General features: G+C 32.5%; 2 protein-coding genes across 5 annotated transcripts in view; one reads left to right on the forward strand and one right to left on the reverse strand.

Annotated features, from left to right (window-relative positions):
• The window catches only part of LOC123717547 (phosphoinositide 3-kinase adapter protein 1), a 20,998-nt gene extending 18,865 nt beyond the window's left edge, over positions 1-2,133 (forward strand). For all 4 annotated transcript variants that reach the window (XM_045673595.1, XM_045673593.1, XM_045673594.1 and 1 more), the window contains 4 exons: positions 47-127; positions 400-500; positions 631-764; positions 1,282-2,133. In XM_045673595.1, coding sequence (XP_045529551.1) covers positions 47-127; positions 400-500; positions 631-764; positions 1,282-1,453 — 488 coding nt within the window. In that variant the 3' untranslated portion in view covers positions 1,454-2,133. The remainder of the gene's footprint in view (positions 1-46; positions 128-399; positions 501-630; positions 765-1,281) is intronic.
• LOC123717548 (non-lysosomal glucosylceramidase) lies at positions 2,127-21,659 on the reverse strand. The gene is made up of 16 exons (XM_045673598.1): positions 21,538-21,659; positions 21,180-21,342; positions 21,012-21,100; positions 20,690-20,870; positions 20,268-20,430; positions 18,186-18,312; positions 16,127-16,414; positions 14,891-15,014; positions 12,626-12,751; positions 10,566-10,676; positions 10,140-10,254; positions 9,646-9,775; positions 8,468-8,996; positions 6,864-7,079; positions 6,044-6,273; positions 2,127-5,260 (listed from the first exon to the last, which is right to left on the reverse strand). Exons 2-16 carry the CDS (start codon positions 21,329-21,331, stop codon positions 5,040-5,042), a joined length of 2,802 nt encoding a protein of 933 aa, XP_045529554.1. The 5' UTR covers positions 21,332-21,342; positions 21,538-21,659; the 3' UTR covers positions 2,127-5,039.
• Positions 21,660-22,358: the final 699 nt, after the last annotated feature.

Consider the following 22,358-nt stretch of genomic DNA (forward strand, 5'->3'; position numbering starts at 1 on the left):
TAATGTTTATTAAGTGAAACCAAATTAATATATTCCTTTTTTTTAGATAACGATGGCAGTAACAGTAATACTGGCACTATTGAGAAACGAAATGGGAGCACTAGACCTAACAGTAGCCTAAGTGAAAGTAAGTCAGCTCCGCTTTTAAATCTTAAGCTTTTTAGTTTATAGGCGATGTAAGATATTCGATGCAAATATTTCATGACTATTTTGTATAACTTATGGTAGATGTACTATATCTTATATCAGCTTGATGCTTCTTGTTGTTTTTTTAAGAAATGTCTTAAATTGTAAAGCAGTCAAAATCTTTTTCTTTATAAGAGAAATTAGTTTTTATATCTATAGACAAATAAATGAGATTAAAGTTTCAATTTACATTTTAATGAGTTATCTTTTTAGGTTCATCATCATCAGGTCGTCTGAGCACAGTGAGCGGCGGAAGTGTAGGAGAGACTAATAGTGTACAATCAGAATGCCACGATGATAAGGCCAGATCTATTGTAAGTACCGTTTAGAAGTTGTGTTAAGGTAGATCATGGGTATGATAAATCATAATAATTACTCACTAAGTAATAAAAATCTTTAAGTGGCCCTCTGCTTATATGTATAATAATAAATATTGTATTTCAGATATCGTCAAGTACACTAACAATGAACTCTTGCGACGGCGACAATCGCTTGGATGATTATCTGATTCCGCCCCCGCCTCGCCCTGTCAACGGATGCGCTCAATTCACAACATTTGGACATCCCAAACAAGATCGGTAAAGCACATGTAATTGTTATTAACTACAGGAATTCACTCATTTAACTCAATTTTAACAAGCTAGTTAACGCGTCTATTCTTAGCAACACTACGCGATTGTGGACTTTTGAAACGTAATCAAATGTGTTACATAATTATCTTATTTTTGTATAATGTCGGTTCGATTACGTTCGTAAGCACGTTATCTTTTATTTAACTAGACTTCATTTCCATACGTAAAATAAAGTTTTTAAACGAGAGACATGGCTGTATACATTTTACAGTTTAATTTCTCAATTTGCTACAACCGGTGTTGTGTTGTGCTAGTCTATACGATTAATAGACAAGTACTGCTGTACTTAGACTGTTGAACATCTCCACCATTTCTTAATAAAATTGTCTGTTTTAGACTACTTTCAAATATCGGTACGTACGTATTCGGAGAATGATGAAACGTGTCTACGTTATGAAGACATCAAATATTTTTAATATAGGACATCATTACAACAATACTATATCTTTATATTATTCCGCAGAACACACATGGCTACCATAGTTGAAAGGGAGACATCTGCGTCCCGCGAGCGGCTCGACTGCGACTCAGACGCGACCCACTTAAGAATGACTTTTGGCGCCCGCGATCGAATTCGTTGTGATGACCGCGATGGAGCACACATGTACATGAATATATCTGCTACTCATTCTTAGATAGTCATTAGTAACAGTAGCAGTACATGAATATTGCTACCGAGAAAAATGAATATTTTCTACCAACCACTTAATAATTATGTCCCCACCTAATCGATTGGAGATGGTGAATAATTCCCAGAAAAGAATTGCTGAATGTGATTTCTTCCTATCAAAGAAAAATCTATCATATTTCGCTCTGAGGGTCATTGATATAATTAAATCTAGCTGTCACAGCGACTGTCAATTGTAACTGTTTACGAGACAGTTGGGCATTATTATAAATAGTTAAAGTATATTGATTACAGATCTAACAAAGATAACGTCTTATTTTAAAAATCCAGGGTTTGAGACAAAATCACTTTCCAACATCCGTGAGCCACTACCGCCAAAGGAATCCTTTGTCGCGTCACCATTTCGTTTGGCGTGATTTTATCTCAAGCACTAGTCTGTGTGCGTTTTTGTAAGAAAATAAACATAATTGACATAGACTTATTGTTAGAGCTACAGATTTTTTACTTTCATGACGCCCGATTTGATTCATTTTTAAAATCAAGACTGAAAATTACAACAATGTAAATACTTGTAAATAATTACTGTTAGTAAAAATTTTATTTATTTGGAATGCTTTTACGGTACAAAATAATAGTTACTTTATACCTTTAGGATCTTAGGAATAAATAAAAACAAAATATTTTATTCATACTTTTATATTAACTTTCCCAAAATGCATTTATGATACAAATATACGTATAAATAAATGGTAAAGTTGTATTTTAATGTCCCCTCTACACAGGCTACTAAAATTCGTCAGTTGATCTATGCTTAACGATTGGGCCTTATTATAAAACTTGGACTAAATAAAGTACTGTTTTTATTACCATTATTATTTTATTTCAATATAAAAATAATGGTATTTATTTTCTTTATCGTAAAACAATGTTGCATATACTGGCTGTAATTAGACCATTAATTTAATTAAGCATACAATAGTTTGGAAGAGGAATTCAAGCAACTTTTCACTTCTTCTGCATTTACATACATTCTTTTTAAATTACTTCGAAAAAAATCCTATTTAAAATGATATAACTTCAAAATAATTTCATATAACATAACAATTGTTTTTGACCAGCATTATGTGAATTATAAAGAAGCAAGGAGTTAAGCATAGATGTTCTATGAAATATACTACTTCTAACTATTTAATGATCTCTTTCATAAGAGGGTAAGAACTATCTCAAATACCGTTAAGTCTGTGAATTAACGGTCTAAGAAAACATAAATTAGCGCCAAGTGTGACCCACATATGTCAAAAATGTATTGAATTTTGACATATGACAGTCACGATTCATCTTGTTTTTGAATCTAACCATAGACCTTAATTCATAGATTATGTTTAATCCTATTGCACTGGTACTTAAATATTATTACCAAAAATAAAAAAAACATAATTATAGATTATGACATGAGTAAAATAAAATTATCAATTGATTAGAAATATAAGGAATATTTTATAAAATGTTTAAAATAGTAGTTTAGTCTAATTGGTATTTTTATACAGTTTTGATACTTTCTAAGAGACTGTGTAGACATTAAAGTTAAGAAATTAAGATTCAAAAGCCTTTTTTATGAATACCTGGGTCAATCAACAAACAATATTTTTCTTAACATGATTATATTTTATAGAAGACTCCGCGCTCCGTCCCGGATTTTCACGGCTAATGTTTTTTATTTTATATTTTGGAAATTACTATAGTCTTTATTACTCAGGAATAGTGTTGTATATTAATGTGTTAATGAACATATAATAATCGTTTCATTGCTTCCGCATTGTTAAAAATTGTCTATCACCGTTATGTTTAATTGGCCCATACATTCTTACATATATTAAAAATTATCGTGGCGAAATTGGATGACAGGTATAATAAAAGTTCATACAAAAATTGTAGAAATATTAATTAGAATTCGAAGTTTAAAAAGCATTGGTTATTTAATATGTATCAGGCTGGCGTACGACCTGAGTTAAATAAAAAAAGGAAACGTCAAATCTCAGAGCTCTATTAGTCGTTTCGATTTTCAAATATTGTTACCCGTAGCACAAACCATTCATTTGTCAAGTATGCGTTAATACGGTTATGTCAGTTTGTGACAGCTCGCATTTGATGACACGAATGCCTTTTGAAGGGTATTTGTGTCTTCTTTGACTAATACGCACACTATGCTAGTCAAGTTTTTCATACAAAACATTATAATACTTTAAGATTTACGTATTTTTTGTGCTATGGATATTAAATTCATTACTGAAATATAGTAAAACCTATCAATGTGCCTATTTAGGCTGAATTTACACTAATGCCGTTCGCAGTTCGTTCTTGGACTGGTATATAATTTGGTTTTACATTAAGAAAAATATTTTACGAGATCGGGAACGAACCATGACCGACCATTTAGTAGCATCTATATAGTTTAATTCTATTTGACGACGCATTGCATTCATATTACAATAGATATTAAAATTGCCGCCATTTTAAGCTAATTTTTGCGCGTTTTTTAAAATAAATACTTGAATATATTATCTTTGGAAATGCACAGCTCAGTTTAAATTTCCTAACATTTCGAAAACTAGAGATTTAATTTAACACTTAGACAACAAGCTGCAAGCTTACCACTTTATTACAATGTCAATTATAATTTTGAATATTGGTACTAATGCCAAAATGATCTTATCATTAGGTTTAATAAATTACGGAATCAAGCAGTGAAAGCTTTATTGAAGTTTCGTGGTAAGCTTGCTGTAGCATGTAGATAACATTTTTTAAATGGCAAAAAATGGAAATGTCAACACGCAATTTAATTGCATTCAATAAGCAGCAAACTTCACGATCGATATTTATTTTGATTTATGGTTTTCAAGATATATTCATAAATCATCGTTTTGGAATTCTTTGTTTTCAAACTACAAGTCTGTAGTCAGATGTTTTTTTTAATTTATTTTTTGTAGATTATACAGCCTGGTAAGCTTTTATATTTTTTATCGAAATAGTCCATAGACAATTTTTAAATATCGTATTTAGACTCCTTAGTAATTTGTTGCAGTTTTAAATTATATAATTTATCGTAAACAATTATAAATATCAAACGTGGAGAATGCTCACAAGTGATTTGTTTAAAACATCTTTGTGCAGTGCGAAACAAGTGTTAATAAATTACGCATTTTAACACGTGGGTAACATTCACTTAGAGTAAATCCACGATAATGTCACTAAGGCGGATGACTTTAAATAATTTAATTATTATTATTTCATTAATTCGATGTATTCTTTAGGCACTTTTTTATTATAGGCATCACGAATCAAATAGACGCGACACATGAACTGTCTCTGCTTACACATGTCTAGGACCAGGAGCCCTAGACAATACAAACTTTACGACAGGTGTGACCGTCGCCAATCAATATTGCACAAAAACTACTGTCTATGACTTATCGCAGACATAAAAAGCAATTGCCGATTATTTTATCCACTTTACAGCAAAATATTTTTCCGCAATGCAATTGAGATTTTAAATCATTTCATTTTTAAAATCATCCGCCTGTAACGTAGCATCACTATAAATGTTTTCCATGTATTTGGCCATTTATGTGGTTAATTCGCGGCGGCCTAGCAATTATCGCCTGATACATTGACCATATCGAAAGAGGTCGCATATACGCTATGGACCTATGATTGCCATTTTCGTATAATGCTTCGGGTGTCTCGAATGCCAATCCCATTTTAGTTAACGTGTTGTAGAGGCCACCGGCCATTGCGAATGCTTGTTCATGCATACCTGGAATAATAAAATAATTAAATAAGGTCTGGGCCTATTCTGTATTTGTTTCGAGATTATTTTTCTTAAGAGACCGGTAGGTCATCAGCCGCCGACTTATTGGGTCTATGGCATGCCGGTTCATTACTCATTAAATACTGAATTAAATAAACAAGTCCTCTTGTGCACCGGGGACCTCGAACCTTCGACCTCATGGATGGGAGTCGCGCACTGAAAACACTAGGACAACGCTGAAATCTTTTGAAACCATAACAATAGCTACAAATAGGTACGAGATTCCCAGTTATGTATTGTGGTACCCGATACATTAGGAATTAATAAAAAAAAAATAAGTATGATAGGTAGGATAAATTGACAATATTTCATTTAACTTATTCCATGAAATTTTGATTTTGCTTTGATTCTGTAGTTGTATAACTTTACTTTTACTTTTGAAGTAGCCTAAAATTATAACAAGTCTGTGCAGAAATAATAGTTGTCCTTTGAGGGCCCTGCAGTGCAGTTTTCTTTATATTCATATACTATCGATTGATAGGGGGGCTGATAAATTTAAAAAAAAAAATTTATATAACCAGAGGCTTATGGTAAGTGATACCGCCCCGCCCATGGACTCTCACAATGCCATTGGCTCGCAAATGCGTTACCTCTTTAAATGGCGTATAGGGAATTCGCATTTTTAAGGAAATAAGTAATTTTAAATGGGTAAAAGCTTCTTTATTATTGTGGTTGAGAAAAATCTATTAACTTTAAATGTACTTTACTGAAATAAATGACAAATAGTACCTTCATATATCATGAGCGAGGCAAGCCCAAAGGTGACACCAGGCCATACTTCCATACTCTGTAGCGCTGTGGTATCAATTTTACTCCGACGACCCGTCACGAATCCATTGACAGCCCCACATCTCCCATTCAAGAACTTCTGGCAATTATTCTCATATATGGTCTGAAGTGCCTTCCGTACGTTTGCTTCGGGGAACACTTCCTCGTTCCAGTCAGACGCGCGGAGGAACCTATTTTAATATTTATCATTTTGTATTAAGGTTTATATTTAAAATTATATTTTTGTTTCTTTAGAATATTTGGATCTAATAATAGATCCTCTATGTCTTCGTTAATATCAAAATTATGAATTCCTATGAACTGTCAGGTTCTAAGCATGCGTTTCAATGCCGAGTGCGAATGAAGGCACCAGAAAAACAACCAGTTACAAGGACCTTTTTTAGGTCTGGGCCTCAGACTTCTGTATCTGTTTCATGATGATTTGTCAATCTAATATAGAAGTAAATGATCAGTCTTTTGTGCCTGACACACGCCGTCGACTTTTTTGCGTCTAAGGCATACCGGTTTCCTCACGATGTTTTCTTTCACCGTTCGAGTGAATGTTAAATGCGAACTTAGTGAGAAAGTCCATTGGTGCACAGCCGGGGATCGAACCTCAGAGATGAGAGTCGCACGCTGTAGCCACTAAACCAACACGGCCCTCTGCCTATTAAGAAAAAGAGACAACATTCTAGCCAAGACTAGATAAAAAAGCTAGCCAAGTCTTGTAGATCCAATGATTTTCTATTAAAAATTAGCGAATCAAACGTTAAACACATACCACTGTCCAGCCAACTGGTCCGCCATCACAACATTCTTATTCGAGGGCTTAGTATCGAACTTATAAAAACTTCCATTCCACAATTTATCACCAAACGACGTCTTGGCTTGTTCTAGAAGTTTCGAGAACTCTCTTTCATCTTCTTCCTGTCCGAGTATGTGTGCCATCGCTCGTACTACACTTATTGAAGCTACCCAGAGACTACCACAATACGCACTAAAACAATTTTTATAACAGATTTATATAAACTCTAATGAAGGAAACGTATCAAGATCGTTTTCAGTTAATTAAATTTAATGTAATTTTCCGTATACTTGTAATCATGTAAACTACGCGTGAAGTGAATTCTGGCCATTTTTTGATGAATTCTTTAAAACCCACGTACGCGGTAACGCGTAAGTGGTCGGCAATAAAGACGAGAAGGTTTTTGTTACTTACACGGTTATAAGACTATGTCACACGATTAAATTTCATTTAATTAACTGTAAACGATTTTAGAACGTCACTTTCCTTAGGTGATCTGTTCTTTTTGCAAAAGAGCTTATAATAAACCACGAATTTATGATTATTGGAACATATAAGTATATGTTTACTAGAATAGAACATACGCACAATGTTAATACACGGAAAAAACGAAGGCTGCAGTTTCCCCGTACTACGGGTAGATCTAAAGTTAGTAATTGTTTTTTGGGAAAGGGGATACTCTCTTTTAACAAAATTTCAGAGGCTCTTTTATCTCTGCCTTTTAATAAATTTAAGAAATGTATTAAAGAAAAGCTGTGTAAAAAGGCTTACTACAAAGCTAACGATTATCTAGTTGATAAAAGGCCTTTGAACTACACGGGCTACTTCTAATTAATTTGCGATATTTGTTTTATAAGTGTTGTTTGATGATTTGATATTTTAAAAGAGTACCGAGAGTTTTAACCCCGGCTTTTTCTCTCGGCCTACATCCTCTGTCTTATTTGCCGATGAGTAGCGATGTCTACATATTCAAATTTAATGACGTGAAATAAGTGGTACCTGTATCTTATGTTTCATAATAAACATATTTTATTTTACCAACTCATTAAAACGGTTTCGACAAATTTAAAAAGTTAAGTTACCTTTAAGCGCACCTATATGTATATTGCTATTTGTAATGTCTGTAAAAACATGGAAACCTTCCGTATGTTTGTCTCATATACCTAAACTCAATCAGTTCAAGAATATTTCGTTAAAATATTTGCAATATTTGCATTTCATTTACCAATAAATTAAAACGAAATATAACCTTTTCACAAATTTAAAAGTACATAATTAACAACATACTTACAAAATGATAAAAAATAAATACTATATATACATATTGTAAAAGTTCAATTTAAAATAATGGAATAAATATGTATTTACCAAACATCAATGCGACCTACCTGCACTTTTATAAAAAATATACAATTTGGACAATATTGTTAGAAACGGATATTTTTATTTTCTATAGCTTATTTTCAAATAATTTCATAACACGATGTACATAATTAACCTACTCATAATTTTCTCGCTAAGTGAATGTAATTCTTTAAGAAATAAAGTATCTTAAAACTTAATCCAAAATTAAAACTCACCTCGGTCCAGACATAACCCACGCATCATATGTCTGATCGGGGAATCCACCATTTTCTATCAACCCATCACCATCCTTGTCCCACAACAATCCCTTCCTAAGCAACGCCGCACACGACGGATACATATCCATCAAATACTGCTTAGCATTCCAAGTAGTAACTGATTCTTTGGGATCTTCTATCTCCTGACACTCTTGCACCACTTCTGAGCTGCGATAGAGGAGATCCAGAATATCGGGGACCTCCTTGTTGGGTACGGGTGAAGGGTCGAGAGATAAGTCGACGGACAAATCCGGCGATTTCTCATCCGGTTGTTCCGTTGATCGTGTGTAGAGATCGTTTTCTGTGCCTTCCCTCACGTCATCGATATAGGCCATGGAATAGTAACGTTCGTTTGGGAATGGGGCACTATAGGCCCTTAAAAGACGATAATCCCGCATGACTTGGAGGATGTACTTGAGATTTAGATCGCGCCATTCGGACACGTCATGTATGTTGTACGCGTTTATGTTTGTGAATGGGATGTCCTCTGTAATATTGTCTTTGGTTAATTACTATAAAAATAATTTTGGCTTAAAGGTCTCGTTACCAGGCCATAAAATAATAAAAAAAAAAGAAAAAAATAATGGATTACTATTGGCAAATGAATAATGGAAATTAGTTATCCCTCCCGCCGCCAGTTGTGTGATATGCTCAAAAACAAAAAGTGTTATAGTGCATTATTATATGTATACATTAAAATACCGTGTGGAAGATTTAAAAAAAACAAGTGGAACGTTAGAATAACATGTGAATTAGTGACCGTTAATAAGACTTGGCTTAAAGGTCTCGTTACCAGGCCATAAAATTATTTAAAAAAAAATGTTCCGACTGAAGGACTCTGTATCCACGGTTATGCAATAAAATTAAAATAATAATAATAATGGGCTTAAAGGTCTAATTACCAGTCCATAAAATTATTTTTAAAAAAATAATGTAATAAATGCCTGTTTTATTAAAAGATTTATTCAAACATGTAGAAACTCTTGAAAATTCGTGTATTAAAATATTACTTCAAGTTTGAAATTTTCTGAAGATTTCTGCTACGATAATGTTTATAAAAAAATATTTTGACCCAAGAATAAATTAGATTAAATATTTAGTTTTGATATATACGTAGAAAGACTTTTGAAACTGACCTGGATCGCCCAAATCGTGTGGAATGGATTCCTTTATTTTGAATTTTACATATTTCCCATCGTATAGCGATTGTCGGCATTGAGAAGTCTCCAGAGCTATCGCGTCTCGGTACATATATTGTAATACAACCTACAAACACATAGGTGAAGACTTTAATGTCATTTTTTTTTAAGTTTTTTGGAGTACGTACGTACGGTTTGAACTCAAGTTTTGAAGATTTTTTATCTATTTTGTGATTATTTCATTTTTCTAAGAGGCAAGTGATCAGGCTTCTGTGTCTGTCTGTCTGTTCTGTGTCAGACTGGGTTCGAACACACTGAATCCACTTGGTCAACAAGAATAATTTTGAATGCTCTTTGTATTTTTTTAAATATTCATTGTTTACCTATACAACAATTAGACATAAATAATAAAATATAGCTGATGATCAACATACTACGCGATATATGTCAAAAAAGTGTTCCAAATTTAAAGATTAATACGTAATACCTACTTGTAAATTAGGCCACAATTGTGCTAAGGCAAACGATGCATAGAAATGTACATCGTATGTATTATACATTCTATATTCATGACCCTCCAAATAACCAAACACACCGAAATCATGTCTGAAAACATCGAAAAATTTATAAATTACCAAAAAAAATATAATATATTATCTCATGTTAACATTTGACAAATGACAGTTGAATAATGTTTGTTCAGGAGCTTGAGAAAATTGTCAAAGTGACAACTGACAGATCAGAATAAGTTAGTTTCCTAACTAGACAGAAAGAAGAAGAATATAGAACTTTCATCACTAATCTCTCATATAATTCATTTATCGTACAACGAACACAATAATTTGTGTTATATACATATTGTGGTATATGACTCGTAAGGTAGCTTATATAAGAGTTATATGCAGAGTAATATTAACCTAGGATCAGTCTCGGGAAAGTCTTCGCTGACGTCAAACCAAATAGTCCCACCGTCCGCCACGTAGTAAAGCTCATTCATTAAGGCACTTTTTAACCAATCTGGTATATTGCTGCAAATAAAAAAATATAGTAAATTGTTAATATATAGACTTGATTATAAGAATTTTAGGTTATGTAAAATGTCTTTTTGTCCGAATTATATAACAACTAGCAATTACCCCCGACTTCGCTCGCATCAAGGTTTACCAACTGTTTACTTGACGAAATGTTAGTAAACACATATTATTAAAATTACACTAACATACTACAAATCACTTAAATAAATCAGGTCATGAAAATACGAAATTGATAATAAATAAAATAAAACTTTATAGTTCTCTACGCTCTTAGGGAAGCAGAGTTATCTTTCCTAAATTTTACAATAATTTGTCAATGCAGTTTAAATCAGATTTATACACTATATGAGTTCTGTCAGTAATAGTTATTAAGCATGCTCTGTTTGCCTGTTAAAGGGTAAGGTGAGGTAAGGTAGGGCGGACTCAATTTCCACACTTAGACGCGTCAGCGTCCTGTTAAAGGGTTTTAGGGTTTGCAATCTTTTTTTATTACTTATAGTTAAAATTTAATAGCAGTATTTTTTTAATACAATAATTTATGTTATTTGGTCACAATTTCTCTGTCGACCATAACGTCGAAATTCATAACAATTTTATAATAATTGATTTACAATGTTAAGATGATAGGTTGAGAGTGCAATGGTAAGAATCTGTTATTGACGCCTGTGCCAAGTGTATATACATATTTATGTATCCGTATATAAGATACAAATTCTACATAGCATATAACTCTTCGGTAAAGCATAGATGGCTTCCGCCGCGTCTAAACATAGGATTCAATGGATAATTTGAAATTAATATATTTTGAGTGAGTGAGATTAAGAACGAGACAGCTCTTACAATCCCGTACATTGATTGTTGATATGTTGATTTTGACATGCGAGAGTGACCAAGCTGTCTAGTGACTACTTTAGAATGTCACTAAAATGTTTAGTTTTACAGATTAATAATCTTAGTACTTATATTATATTATATTCGTCCGGCAATTTCACACATATCCTTGATACACTTTCGTGCGGTGTCGGTTTAATTAACCATTGTAAGATGCTTAACGAATTGATTCAACATGCTTCTAACGCGTTTTGAACCATACACGACGCTGTTATTATTCCATAAATATATTCTGTTGTGTTTTTCAATTTAAAGATAATCCTTGTTATTTATTGTGCTTTTAATAATTTCGTGTATATCATAATGCCAATATTACCGCCGAGTTTTTTTATAATTTCCCAATTTATTCACAATGCTGTATCCAAGTTCGATATTCGTAATTGAGTCCTGATCAGAAGTTAGTTATTTTGCAGTTTCTTTGTACCAAGAGGATTTGTGCGACGGCAAATGCCAAGGTTTGCGTTACCAAGGACGTAAACCAATCTATGGCACAGTTCACACGTTCTGCTACTGAATTCTGTCTCTGACACTATCGACAACTTTGTATGCAGAGTGAGTTCACAATAGCGATATTGGGTATCCTATATATTTCTTTTGTTTTTCGAAATTATCGTATTAGTTTAGGGAACTATACACTGTATAATGCTTTCTATCTCATTTTCTCCTACGTTAAATCTTGCATTTATGTGTCTGTCTCTTTGTACTGTCGCTTTATCGTTTCATCGACTTTCAAACATAAGTTATTTCAGTTTATCGAAATCAAACATAGATAATAAACTTAAAAAATGAAAATAAACAATTAATATAAACAAAAGTCTAATAAGACATTTGATAGTGAAAATAGTTATGTTAATATTTAATAATTATAAAAATCAAATCAAAAATTAAAATAACATTCTCAGATGAAACCAAAATGTCACTTCTACCGCCATGTTTGTTTTACTTAAAAGAAATTGTTTCAATAACACGAAATCATATTTTTATCGCGTTTCATATTACCCACGATTGAATCTTAATGAGGATATAATCGAAAACTAATTGAGAAACCTTACCTGTTATTAAGAATTGGGTCCTGCCACTCTGCGAGTTGCTTCTCCCAACTCTTATAGTTGCGAAGCGCGTACGCAGCTATGCTTGCACCCGCTATGCCGTCACTACCGAAATACTTTGTGTAATATCTGAAAATTTCGTTTTAAACTAAAATTAAATGAGAATTAGGATATATATAATATTTTTCTAATAACTTCAGTAATATAAAGGGATATCTAGAACTAGGTATAATTAGGACAAACACATGATATAAGTTGACATAGATACGAAAAATATATATATATAAAAAGCGGTGCCGTCCCTATAACATGTGGACACGACCAGCGAAATCAAGTAGATACAATATACAGTGTTAATACAAACAACCATAAAAATCTAAATACAAACTATAAAAGAATTAAACTATTTGAACTAAGAAAATAAATTATCGGTACTGTGTCCTAATTATACTGTTAGCCGAGGCCAGAGAACCATGAAAAATGTCAAAACTCTGTGCAATTTCATTATGGTAGCGACATAACCTATTAATTGGAGAGTGTCTGGCAACGTTTGTTCGACAATGTGGGATGTGAAAACATTTTCGATTGTACAAACGACTCCCGACCCGAGGAACTTGTATGGATAAACGTTCTAAAATTTCTGGGCAATCCACAAGTCCGTTAATTACCTTAAATAGGTATAGCGAGTCGATGTTTGCCCTACGAACGCTCAGAGATTCCAAGGTATAAAAATTTCAACTATCATCATATTTACTTAAAATTGCACATTTATTATTTTTAAAGGTATAGTATAAAAACTTTTTTTTGCACCCTCTCCAGCCTCGCTGAATGGGTTAAATACATTGGAGACCAGACACAACTGTTGAACTCTAATATCGGGCTTCATCCAAAAAATTCAGTCTAAGTAAATACACAAAAATATAAATATAATATAATATATGGGCAGAAATTGGCTATGGAAAAAATTAATCTGGAATTGTATAGGAGAACCAACTTTTGTATGGCAATCAAGGTTTATAATAATTTACCAAAAACAAAAACTCTTGGAAAATATTTAGTATTCTATAAATGATTATTTGCGTGAAACATTATAATTAATATTAATTTGATAGCCTAATAATATGCATATTTTAACAATGTGATATTTTATCACTACAAATAATATAAGAATTGACTAATTCATATGACTCATAATGTAAAACGTAAAATTCCTTTAAGACCAATTTGCACGCCAATATTGTACCACAATAACAATTTTGTACCATATTCTTGCAAATAAATTATTATTATCATTATTATAAAATCGATTATAAGAGTGACTTTACGCACAATGAGCCATTTGCTAAAATATTTATTAGTGACTATAGGTACTTTTGTTATGTATTGGCTTACAATCAAATTAAACATTTTTAAAACCCGCCAAAACGCAAGACAAGATGGCGTCGCTCTATTCCTATAACTTGCCATTCCAAACGCAAACGTCAACTTTTTACATTATAAATAATTATTATTATATATATATATATTCTTTATCAATGTAATCTGTTTTGACTTTGTATATTTTGTAAGTATTTTCTTTCTTGATATGTACATGTTTGCAAGATGACTTACAAATAGATGAACGAATTCTTTTTCGACTATAAACAGTCTCCGTCAAAATTAAACATCAAGATAGTAGATTTACATGGTACGTGATAGTTGATAATCTGTGACCAGTCACGTGACTGACATAATAAAATCAATGATTATTTACAAATAATTTTGTATATATATAGATTACTCAAAATAACAATTAGTATCACAATAACTACAGACCAGATCTTCACCAGAATCATGATTAGACCGAAACTTGCCAATTATTTTCCGTAGTATGGACTCATTAAAAGTATCATAGAAAATAAGATAAATTTAATTTGAATACACGTACAAAGTCCTATAGCCCATAAAACTGTTAGAAACTTTTTTTATAGAACAGGGGCAACGGGCAGAAGGCTCACCTGATGTTAAGTGATAGTGCCCATGGACACTTTCAATGCCAGAGGGCTCGCGAAAGTGTTGGCAGCCTTTTAAGAATTGGTGCGCTCTTTTAGTATTAGAGTCTCTTATCAGTGGGCCTGAGTGTAACTGGTTCGGAAATACTGCAGAGGGCAAAAACAAACATACATGACATACTTATTCATCGTCATATGACACGATTCTTGTCCCCACAGAATCTTCAATACGTACTTACTATACTAACTTTAAAACCAGAATTATATAGATACTAACCGTTTATGCACTTTTCTGTCTTTCTTGTATTTTATTATAGGCATATCCCAAACAAGGCAAAACTCTGCAACATCACATCCACCAGGATCCAATGATATGGAGTTCGACAGACCAATGGAATCATCTACAATTAAAAATACATTGCATTTTCCAACAGGAAAAATCATTCAAATTTTATTTTTATTTATTATTTATTCATTAACACTTCGTTATATGACAATATTAAAAAAGAGCATAATTAAATCAAAAAGAGGGCAACTGGCCTGGCTTCCAGGCAACCAATGTTAACCATTTTATTACTGTTTAAAAAAATAGAACGGATGGCAAACGTGTAGGAGGCTCTTCTGATGTTAAGTGATACCAGCGCCTATTGAAACTTCCAATGGCAGAGGTTTCGCAAGTTGTCAAGCTTTTAGTTTTTCGGAATCACTTCAGTGGATAGCTGGTTTCACATAGTGCTGGTACGCGGCCAAATCCACGCAAGCACGATGCCGGCCTTTATTGGTACGTTCTTTTCTTGAAGGATCCTAGTCGAATTGGTTCGGAAATACTTCAGTGGGCAGCTGGTTCCACATATGCACATGAACAGGTGGTTAGCGGCAGAAATTGCCTTAAGAAACGCTCAGTTGTGGAACGACGGATCCCAAAGCGATACGGTTGGTGTTTTGTATTCTGCCTTAACGTCCGATGATGAAACTCAGCTGCAGGTATTAGTCCGAACAACACCTCTGAACACCCTCCAATATAAATGCGGCAGAAGATGCAGAGAGATCCCACCTCTCTACGCAACGCCAAGGTATCAACATGATGTTACATTTAATATTACACGACCACCGACGGAGTGACGACCTCCTCCAAATTCTTCCATTTATCTCACATCTTCGCTACTATGTTCCAATCTTTCAAAATTAAAACATACAAATATATGATGTTATTACTAACTTCGCATCAGCTGAATCCAAAGTGTGACTGAAAGAGTCCTTTAACGAATCAGGAACGTAAGTTTATGGAGACTTAAAATACGAAAAAATTGCCACGTTTTGCGTCATCGTCGATGCGATGCATGATGGGCAAAATTCAAGGCAAGAGACGGGTTGGTAGAAGGAAGGAACGTCCCTGTATAGACCGGCATCACATCCGCCGAAGAACTGTTTAGGCTAGCACAGGCTAACAATTCAAGTTGTTAACATCCAACCTTTAGTAATAAAGTGACACCTGAAGAAGATTACAACTTACTTTTATATATTTTCTTTGGTTTATCGCTGTCATCAATTTTATCCTTTTCGCCTTTGGGAGGAGTTGCAGTTTGACTAGGATCTGGTTCAAGTTTGCCATTCTTCTTAATACACTCCCATACATAACTGGACGTCTTCAACGAATTCCATAAGCAGTAACCCTCGTGTATTGTCTCGTTCTCGGATTTATTCTTGGCTATTGTAAACGTGAGTGGAGTGTCACACACTCTTTGTTCTAAAGTCACTCCGCATGTATTCTCTTCTGAATACCTCTCCAAGTCCAGCTTTCCTAAAATATATATATATAATATTATATACTTAACTATAAGTACACCAAAAAACCGTATTGAACCGGATTGAAGCTATGTATTATTATAAATTTATAATTATTTTACGTAGCGTGCGTGGGCACGCTGTGAAGCACGCGATACGTCGGAAAAAAAATTAAATTATGTAAAATAATTATAAGTTTATAATAATACATAGCTCCAATCCAGTAAAAAAGTGTTTACTTTCAATGTGTATAAGCTATGTTAGCAAAAGACAATACTATAGTATGTTCAGTCAGTGAAGATGCAGCTTTCTTTCTAAGAATTTTTGAAATCAGTCCAGTGTGAAAATATTACAATATTTCATCGTTGTAATATTAGTATAGATACATATATTATGTGCAGTGTTGGCCTAGTGGCTTCAGCGTGCGACTCTCATCCCTGAGGTTGTAGGTTCGATCCCCGGCTGTGCACCAATGGACTTTCTATGTGTGCATTTAACATTCGCTCGAACGGTGAAGGAAAATATGGTGAGGAAACCAGCTTGCCTTAGACCCAAAAAGTCGGAGGCGTGCGTCAGGCACAGAAGACTGATCTCTTACTTTCCTATTTATTAGATTAACAAATGATCATGAAACAGATACAAAAATGTGAGGCCCAGACCTAAAAAGGTTGTAGCGCATCGTCGTGTTATTATTTACATACACATCCCAGGTGGGCCAAAAATACCTTTTATACGCAAATAATAATTAAAGGAAAAAATAATTGCACGTTTTGGATGGTATTTATGTTGTCATATCATTTGCGTTTTCACTAGTAAGCTGTCACTTTTTGTAAGTGAGGTCTTAGTAAAAAACTACTAATAAAACTCATAAAGAAGAAATATTTGTATTTTTGTAGGTTTGTAACAAAAATCCTTTTGAACAGATTGAATTTTAATTGATTTCTATATTGACCTGGAATACTATATTTATTTCCAAAATAATAAAGAAGTAACTAGTACTGGCCGCTAGTAATAAATATACGCCGTGATAAAGATTGATTGATACAAATGACCTTGATTCACTTTAAAGTAACAATGGTCCGTACAACCATTAATTAACGCATTAATTATCTCCATCAATCCCAGGAATTGTGTCAATCATTTTATCGTAGTGTTAATAGATAAAAGGTTTAAAGATACAACTACAACTAAGAAAGAAAACAATAGAAGAACGCGTTCTAACTAGATTGATAAGAAATATCACACATCAAATAAAAATGGAAAATCGACAACCTATACGCCTGCTTATATAAGCCTGCTTCATTATAACTTTACGGCTTTACAGAGGTTGATTAATATAAAATTTATTAAATACAACATCGTATTGGTAGTTAGAAAATTACTATTTCCTCTATCAGCGTCATTGGGAACCATGACAACTGCTATATGCTGATTGATTTAACATAAATGACGCAGAATTTGTCACAGTTATTTGAAATTGTAGTAAACGCAAGTTGGTCAATGTGATATATGTTATTTATCGTTTATTTTAAGGTATTGACGTTGCGTTAGTCTTTCCTTCGTTTAGGGGAAGTAACCTAGGAAAAGATGAAATCCCTTAAACGGGAGAGCAAGCCCCTAAACCACCATCTCACGAGCAGCGTTCGGAAAAGACACAGCGAGACAGATAGATACATGAAACATACTTTAGCGACAATTATTGTATGCTACATAACTTATTCGTCAGGATCCGAACCGAGGACTTCCAAGTTACACGTATGAAGACACAAATTATATAAAGCACTCACCACTATTTTTACGTTTATTCACACCAACTGGTATCTCGGTCCATGTAAACGTTATGTTTACGGTGCGACGTTCGTTACACACGTTTTTGGCGGTAAAAACAAAAACTGCACAGGGTAGACTCGAGTCCTGGAATAAATATCTTTGTAAACTTAGAATCAGATCATATAGGTATAACAAAATTAAATAATAATTTTACATATATTTACAAAAACACTGTTCTCTCTCTCTTATTACAACGCAATACATATTTGACAGCAAGTGAAGATAGAGTATCTCTATCTTTGTTAAAACGAATTTAATTAAACTGATTATAAACGAGCGTAATTAACGAAAACCTTTTTGTTTTCACAAAAGTAATTAATTTTTTTGGACGTTTTGAAGCATGTCTGAAAAAGAATTTCTATAGCTCTAACCAGTTGTTTAGTAATTTATTCTATATACCTAGGTAACACTGAAAATTTTTAGAAAATGAAAAACAGCTTTATGTAGAAAGTTGCCAATACTTTTATTGTATTTCGATGGAACTACTGAGAAAAGCAGTGGGCCCATTCTTCCTTAGGTCTCTTCTATGGCATTTTCGTACGCTTTCACCGCATCTTCAGAACTTCTAAAGCGAATACCTCGAATTTTATCTTTAGTTCTTGGATATTAATGAAAGTCACAGGGCGCCAAGTCAAGTCTGTATGGCGGATGACTCATTATCTCGACACCTGCCATAGTCAAATATTCACCAGTCCAGCGAAAGTGTTTCTGGTCGTCTGTTATGGGGAATCTATCTGGTAGAAATCTTCCAGATGCCTAAATGTTCGTGTAATATTTTTTGAGCTTGACTCATAGCAATGCCTAGGCTTGCCCGTATCTGCTGATAAATCACTCTCTTATTCTCCTCCATCATGCGTCGCACACCACTGATGTTACCTTCACTAGTCGCTGTTAAAGGACGTCCCTCACGCGGATCATCATTTAGATTGCAACGTCCACACTAAAACTCGTTAAACCAATTGCAAATAGTGGCACGCAATGGCTCCATTAAGAAATGATAATCGCAGCCTATCATAGCTTTGTTGTTGAGTAAGCCAACAACGAAACTCATAATAAATCATTGTCCGAAAATTTTCACGTGTAAAAGAGTTTTAGATTTGCCGCCAATTCACAAAAACAAATGAATGCAACATACTACATTAGGTTACCAAGAGTTCTAAAATTGATATTTAAAAAAAGTTTTCATAAGCAATGTTTCTAACTGGCCAGTTCTAAACATTTTCAGTCTTACCCATGTACACCTTATTTTCCGCATCACAATCATATTGTTTTGTATTCAGTTCAATAACTTAAAAAATGGACGTCCTTGATAATAATCGCATTAATCCGTAAAATGTTTATGAATTTATCACATAACTTATTTATAACTGTAATTGATATTAGGATGCATTGATTTTATGACGCATTGTTACCTTTCTTATCACGATAATCCTAAAGCTCAATTATTAATTATTTTAATTGTTATCGCTGTTAGATAAAATTTTATGACCCTATAATTCGAGGATATATATTATTTTAAAAAGGGCATACATAGGGGACATAAGTATGTTGACTTATTTTTGTTGCGTTCAATTTATTACTTATATTACTATAAATAGCAAATAAATATAAGACAAAGGTAATCTCATAAGCTTGTTATATTCTTACTCCATATACAATTTGTAATTTTGATTATACCAATATAACATTGTTTTAATAAAATAGTTAAATTATAATTTAAAGGTATAGAACTTAAGGAAAGAACTATTGTATAAGAACATCAGAAACATATTTCATGCCAGACATTAAAATTATGAATAAAACATCTACATATTGTAATATGTAGATATTGTAATATATAAGTATATTTATTTTGCGCCCATCAAACATTTTAGAACTTAGCATTATTTTTGGTTGAGATAAAAATACATGCATCACATTATTTACTGAATATTTTCAGTGCTATTCCACAATGGTGGTCAACGGTGATATTAACAACCACAAATTAATTTAAGGAATCTGGTAACAAAGGTAATAATAAAATTCTATAAAATACTCACCTTATAGTTATGAGGTATAATTGGTGATATTTGGCGACAGACTAATTTTATTCCATATTTGGAAAGGTCATAAGTGGTCCACGCTCTTGGATACAATGCAGTATATTCACATTGAGAACTGTCTAGATTCCATTCCCAAGATGTTGGTGCTTTCTTTGGTTTGCTATAAACATTGAATATTTATAAACAGTTGTAAATTTTCTATGGAGAATGGGGGAACACATTTCTGATTATTATCATGTTTTGTTAACTATTAATCAATCTAATACAATATATATATATATCAGATAATTCTTGATACATGTAAATGTATCAAAAAATTCAATTATTTACCAAGCTAAAGAAACTTTTTGGGAGATTTAAATATCTTTTACTATTTTTTACATTACTAATTCTTTAAATCTGAAAATGTTGTTACTTACTTATATGTAGACAAAACTGACTGAAATATAGTTACATTATGTTCATTTCTTATATTAACTATAAACTGGCATTCTGGTACAGTTATGTATTCATATATACCAGGATACAACTGAAATCTACAGAATTCTCCTTTGAATCCTCTACCTATAGTTCCACCACCAATACCACCAATAGGGCAACCTTGAAATATAATAGAAATTTATTTAAAATGGAAATAAAGGATAAATGAATAAAATAAAATATAACCAATTTCTGTACAAAAAATTCCTATATGTTATATGATTACTCTACTTTAGACAGACGCTGTAAGTAATGGCTTACCATGTATCCTTTGAGCATTAATTGTATTAAAATAATCCATTATAGGCCGCTTCTTTTGCATTCTTTTTGCACAGTAATACTTCACATATCTGCAATTTTTTATTGATACAACAAATTATAGATCTAACAATATAGTTCAGATATCTAGTTTATAACCTTTATACAAACCTGGCTGAAAGAGGCACCAAATCAAGAATCTGATTTGGTTTTGGTATAAGTAGCTGTTTTGTCTGTAGAGGGTATTCATGATTAAGAAGCATTTTTAGTCCCCATTTTGATGGTTCATCAAGGTCCAAATTGCTATCCCCTGTAGCTTCCATTCCTAGCAAGTCTGTAAGAGTATATATGTATTCTAAACAACAAAATTGTTCTGTTTGTTATTGGCATGATTTAATAATAAATGGATATGCTGTATAAATTGTACACATTTTCATTTTATACATAATCCGAATCATATCAATACTTATATTTTTTAACAAAAAATTGTAAATAATAAATAAAAAATTAATTCAATACAAAAACTTACATAAAATTTGATAATAATTTTAAATAAAATATTAATTGACACTGAATATTTATAAATTACGACAACTTGCGGCAAATAAAAAAATAAATTATGAGAATTTTGACGACGAACATGAGATTAAATATTGTTGGATTTTTATTATAGTGTAGACAAATCGCACAAGCGTTGAAGCATTGCATAATATGTCTAATTTAATGTATGCTGTGGCTCTACATCACGAAAGAACACTTTGATTAATCGAAATAAGATAACATAATGTCGAGTACGAGTAGGATAATTTAAGTAAAATAGCTAAGAGACAAATCTTTGAAACTGTAAATAAGTTATATAGATATATAGATCGAAATATTATATGTCTTATCTATATGGGTGAACGAGTCGGATTATTCACACTCATGTATCTTATTGGTGGGTAAAGTCATTTATTATTACTGTTTTTAATGTTTTTGAGCATTTTAAATACTATTAAATCAAGGGTGTCGATCGGAACAATTTGTTAGTCACATTATAATAACAAAATATCATTCAGGAAACTATTATTGTTTGCATAAAATATAAAAATATTTAAAATGTATCTGTTTAGCCCATAAAAAGTTAAAAATATTTTTGTTTGTACTTTTGATTAACATTTGGTAATGTGTGTAATTAGATGAAAATCCCATAACATGTTGTAAAAAAAAATACTACTACTACTACAACCACGGAACATTTTTGTCAGTTTTAGTCAATTTATTGCTAATATTTGTCTCAATAGACAACAGACAAGAGGTTATATATTTAATGTAGTGACGGATTTGTTGAATAAACAGACTCTTTTGTTC

The sequence above is a fragment of the Pieris brassicae genome, chromosome 12 (assembly GCF_905147105.1).
Source record: "Pieris brassicae chromosome 12, ilPieBrab1.1, whole genome shotgun sequence".
Lineage (NCBI taxonomy): Eukaryota > Metazoa > Arthropoda > Insecta > Lepidoptera > Pieridae > Pieris > Pieris brassicae.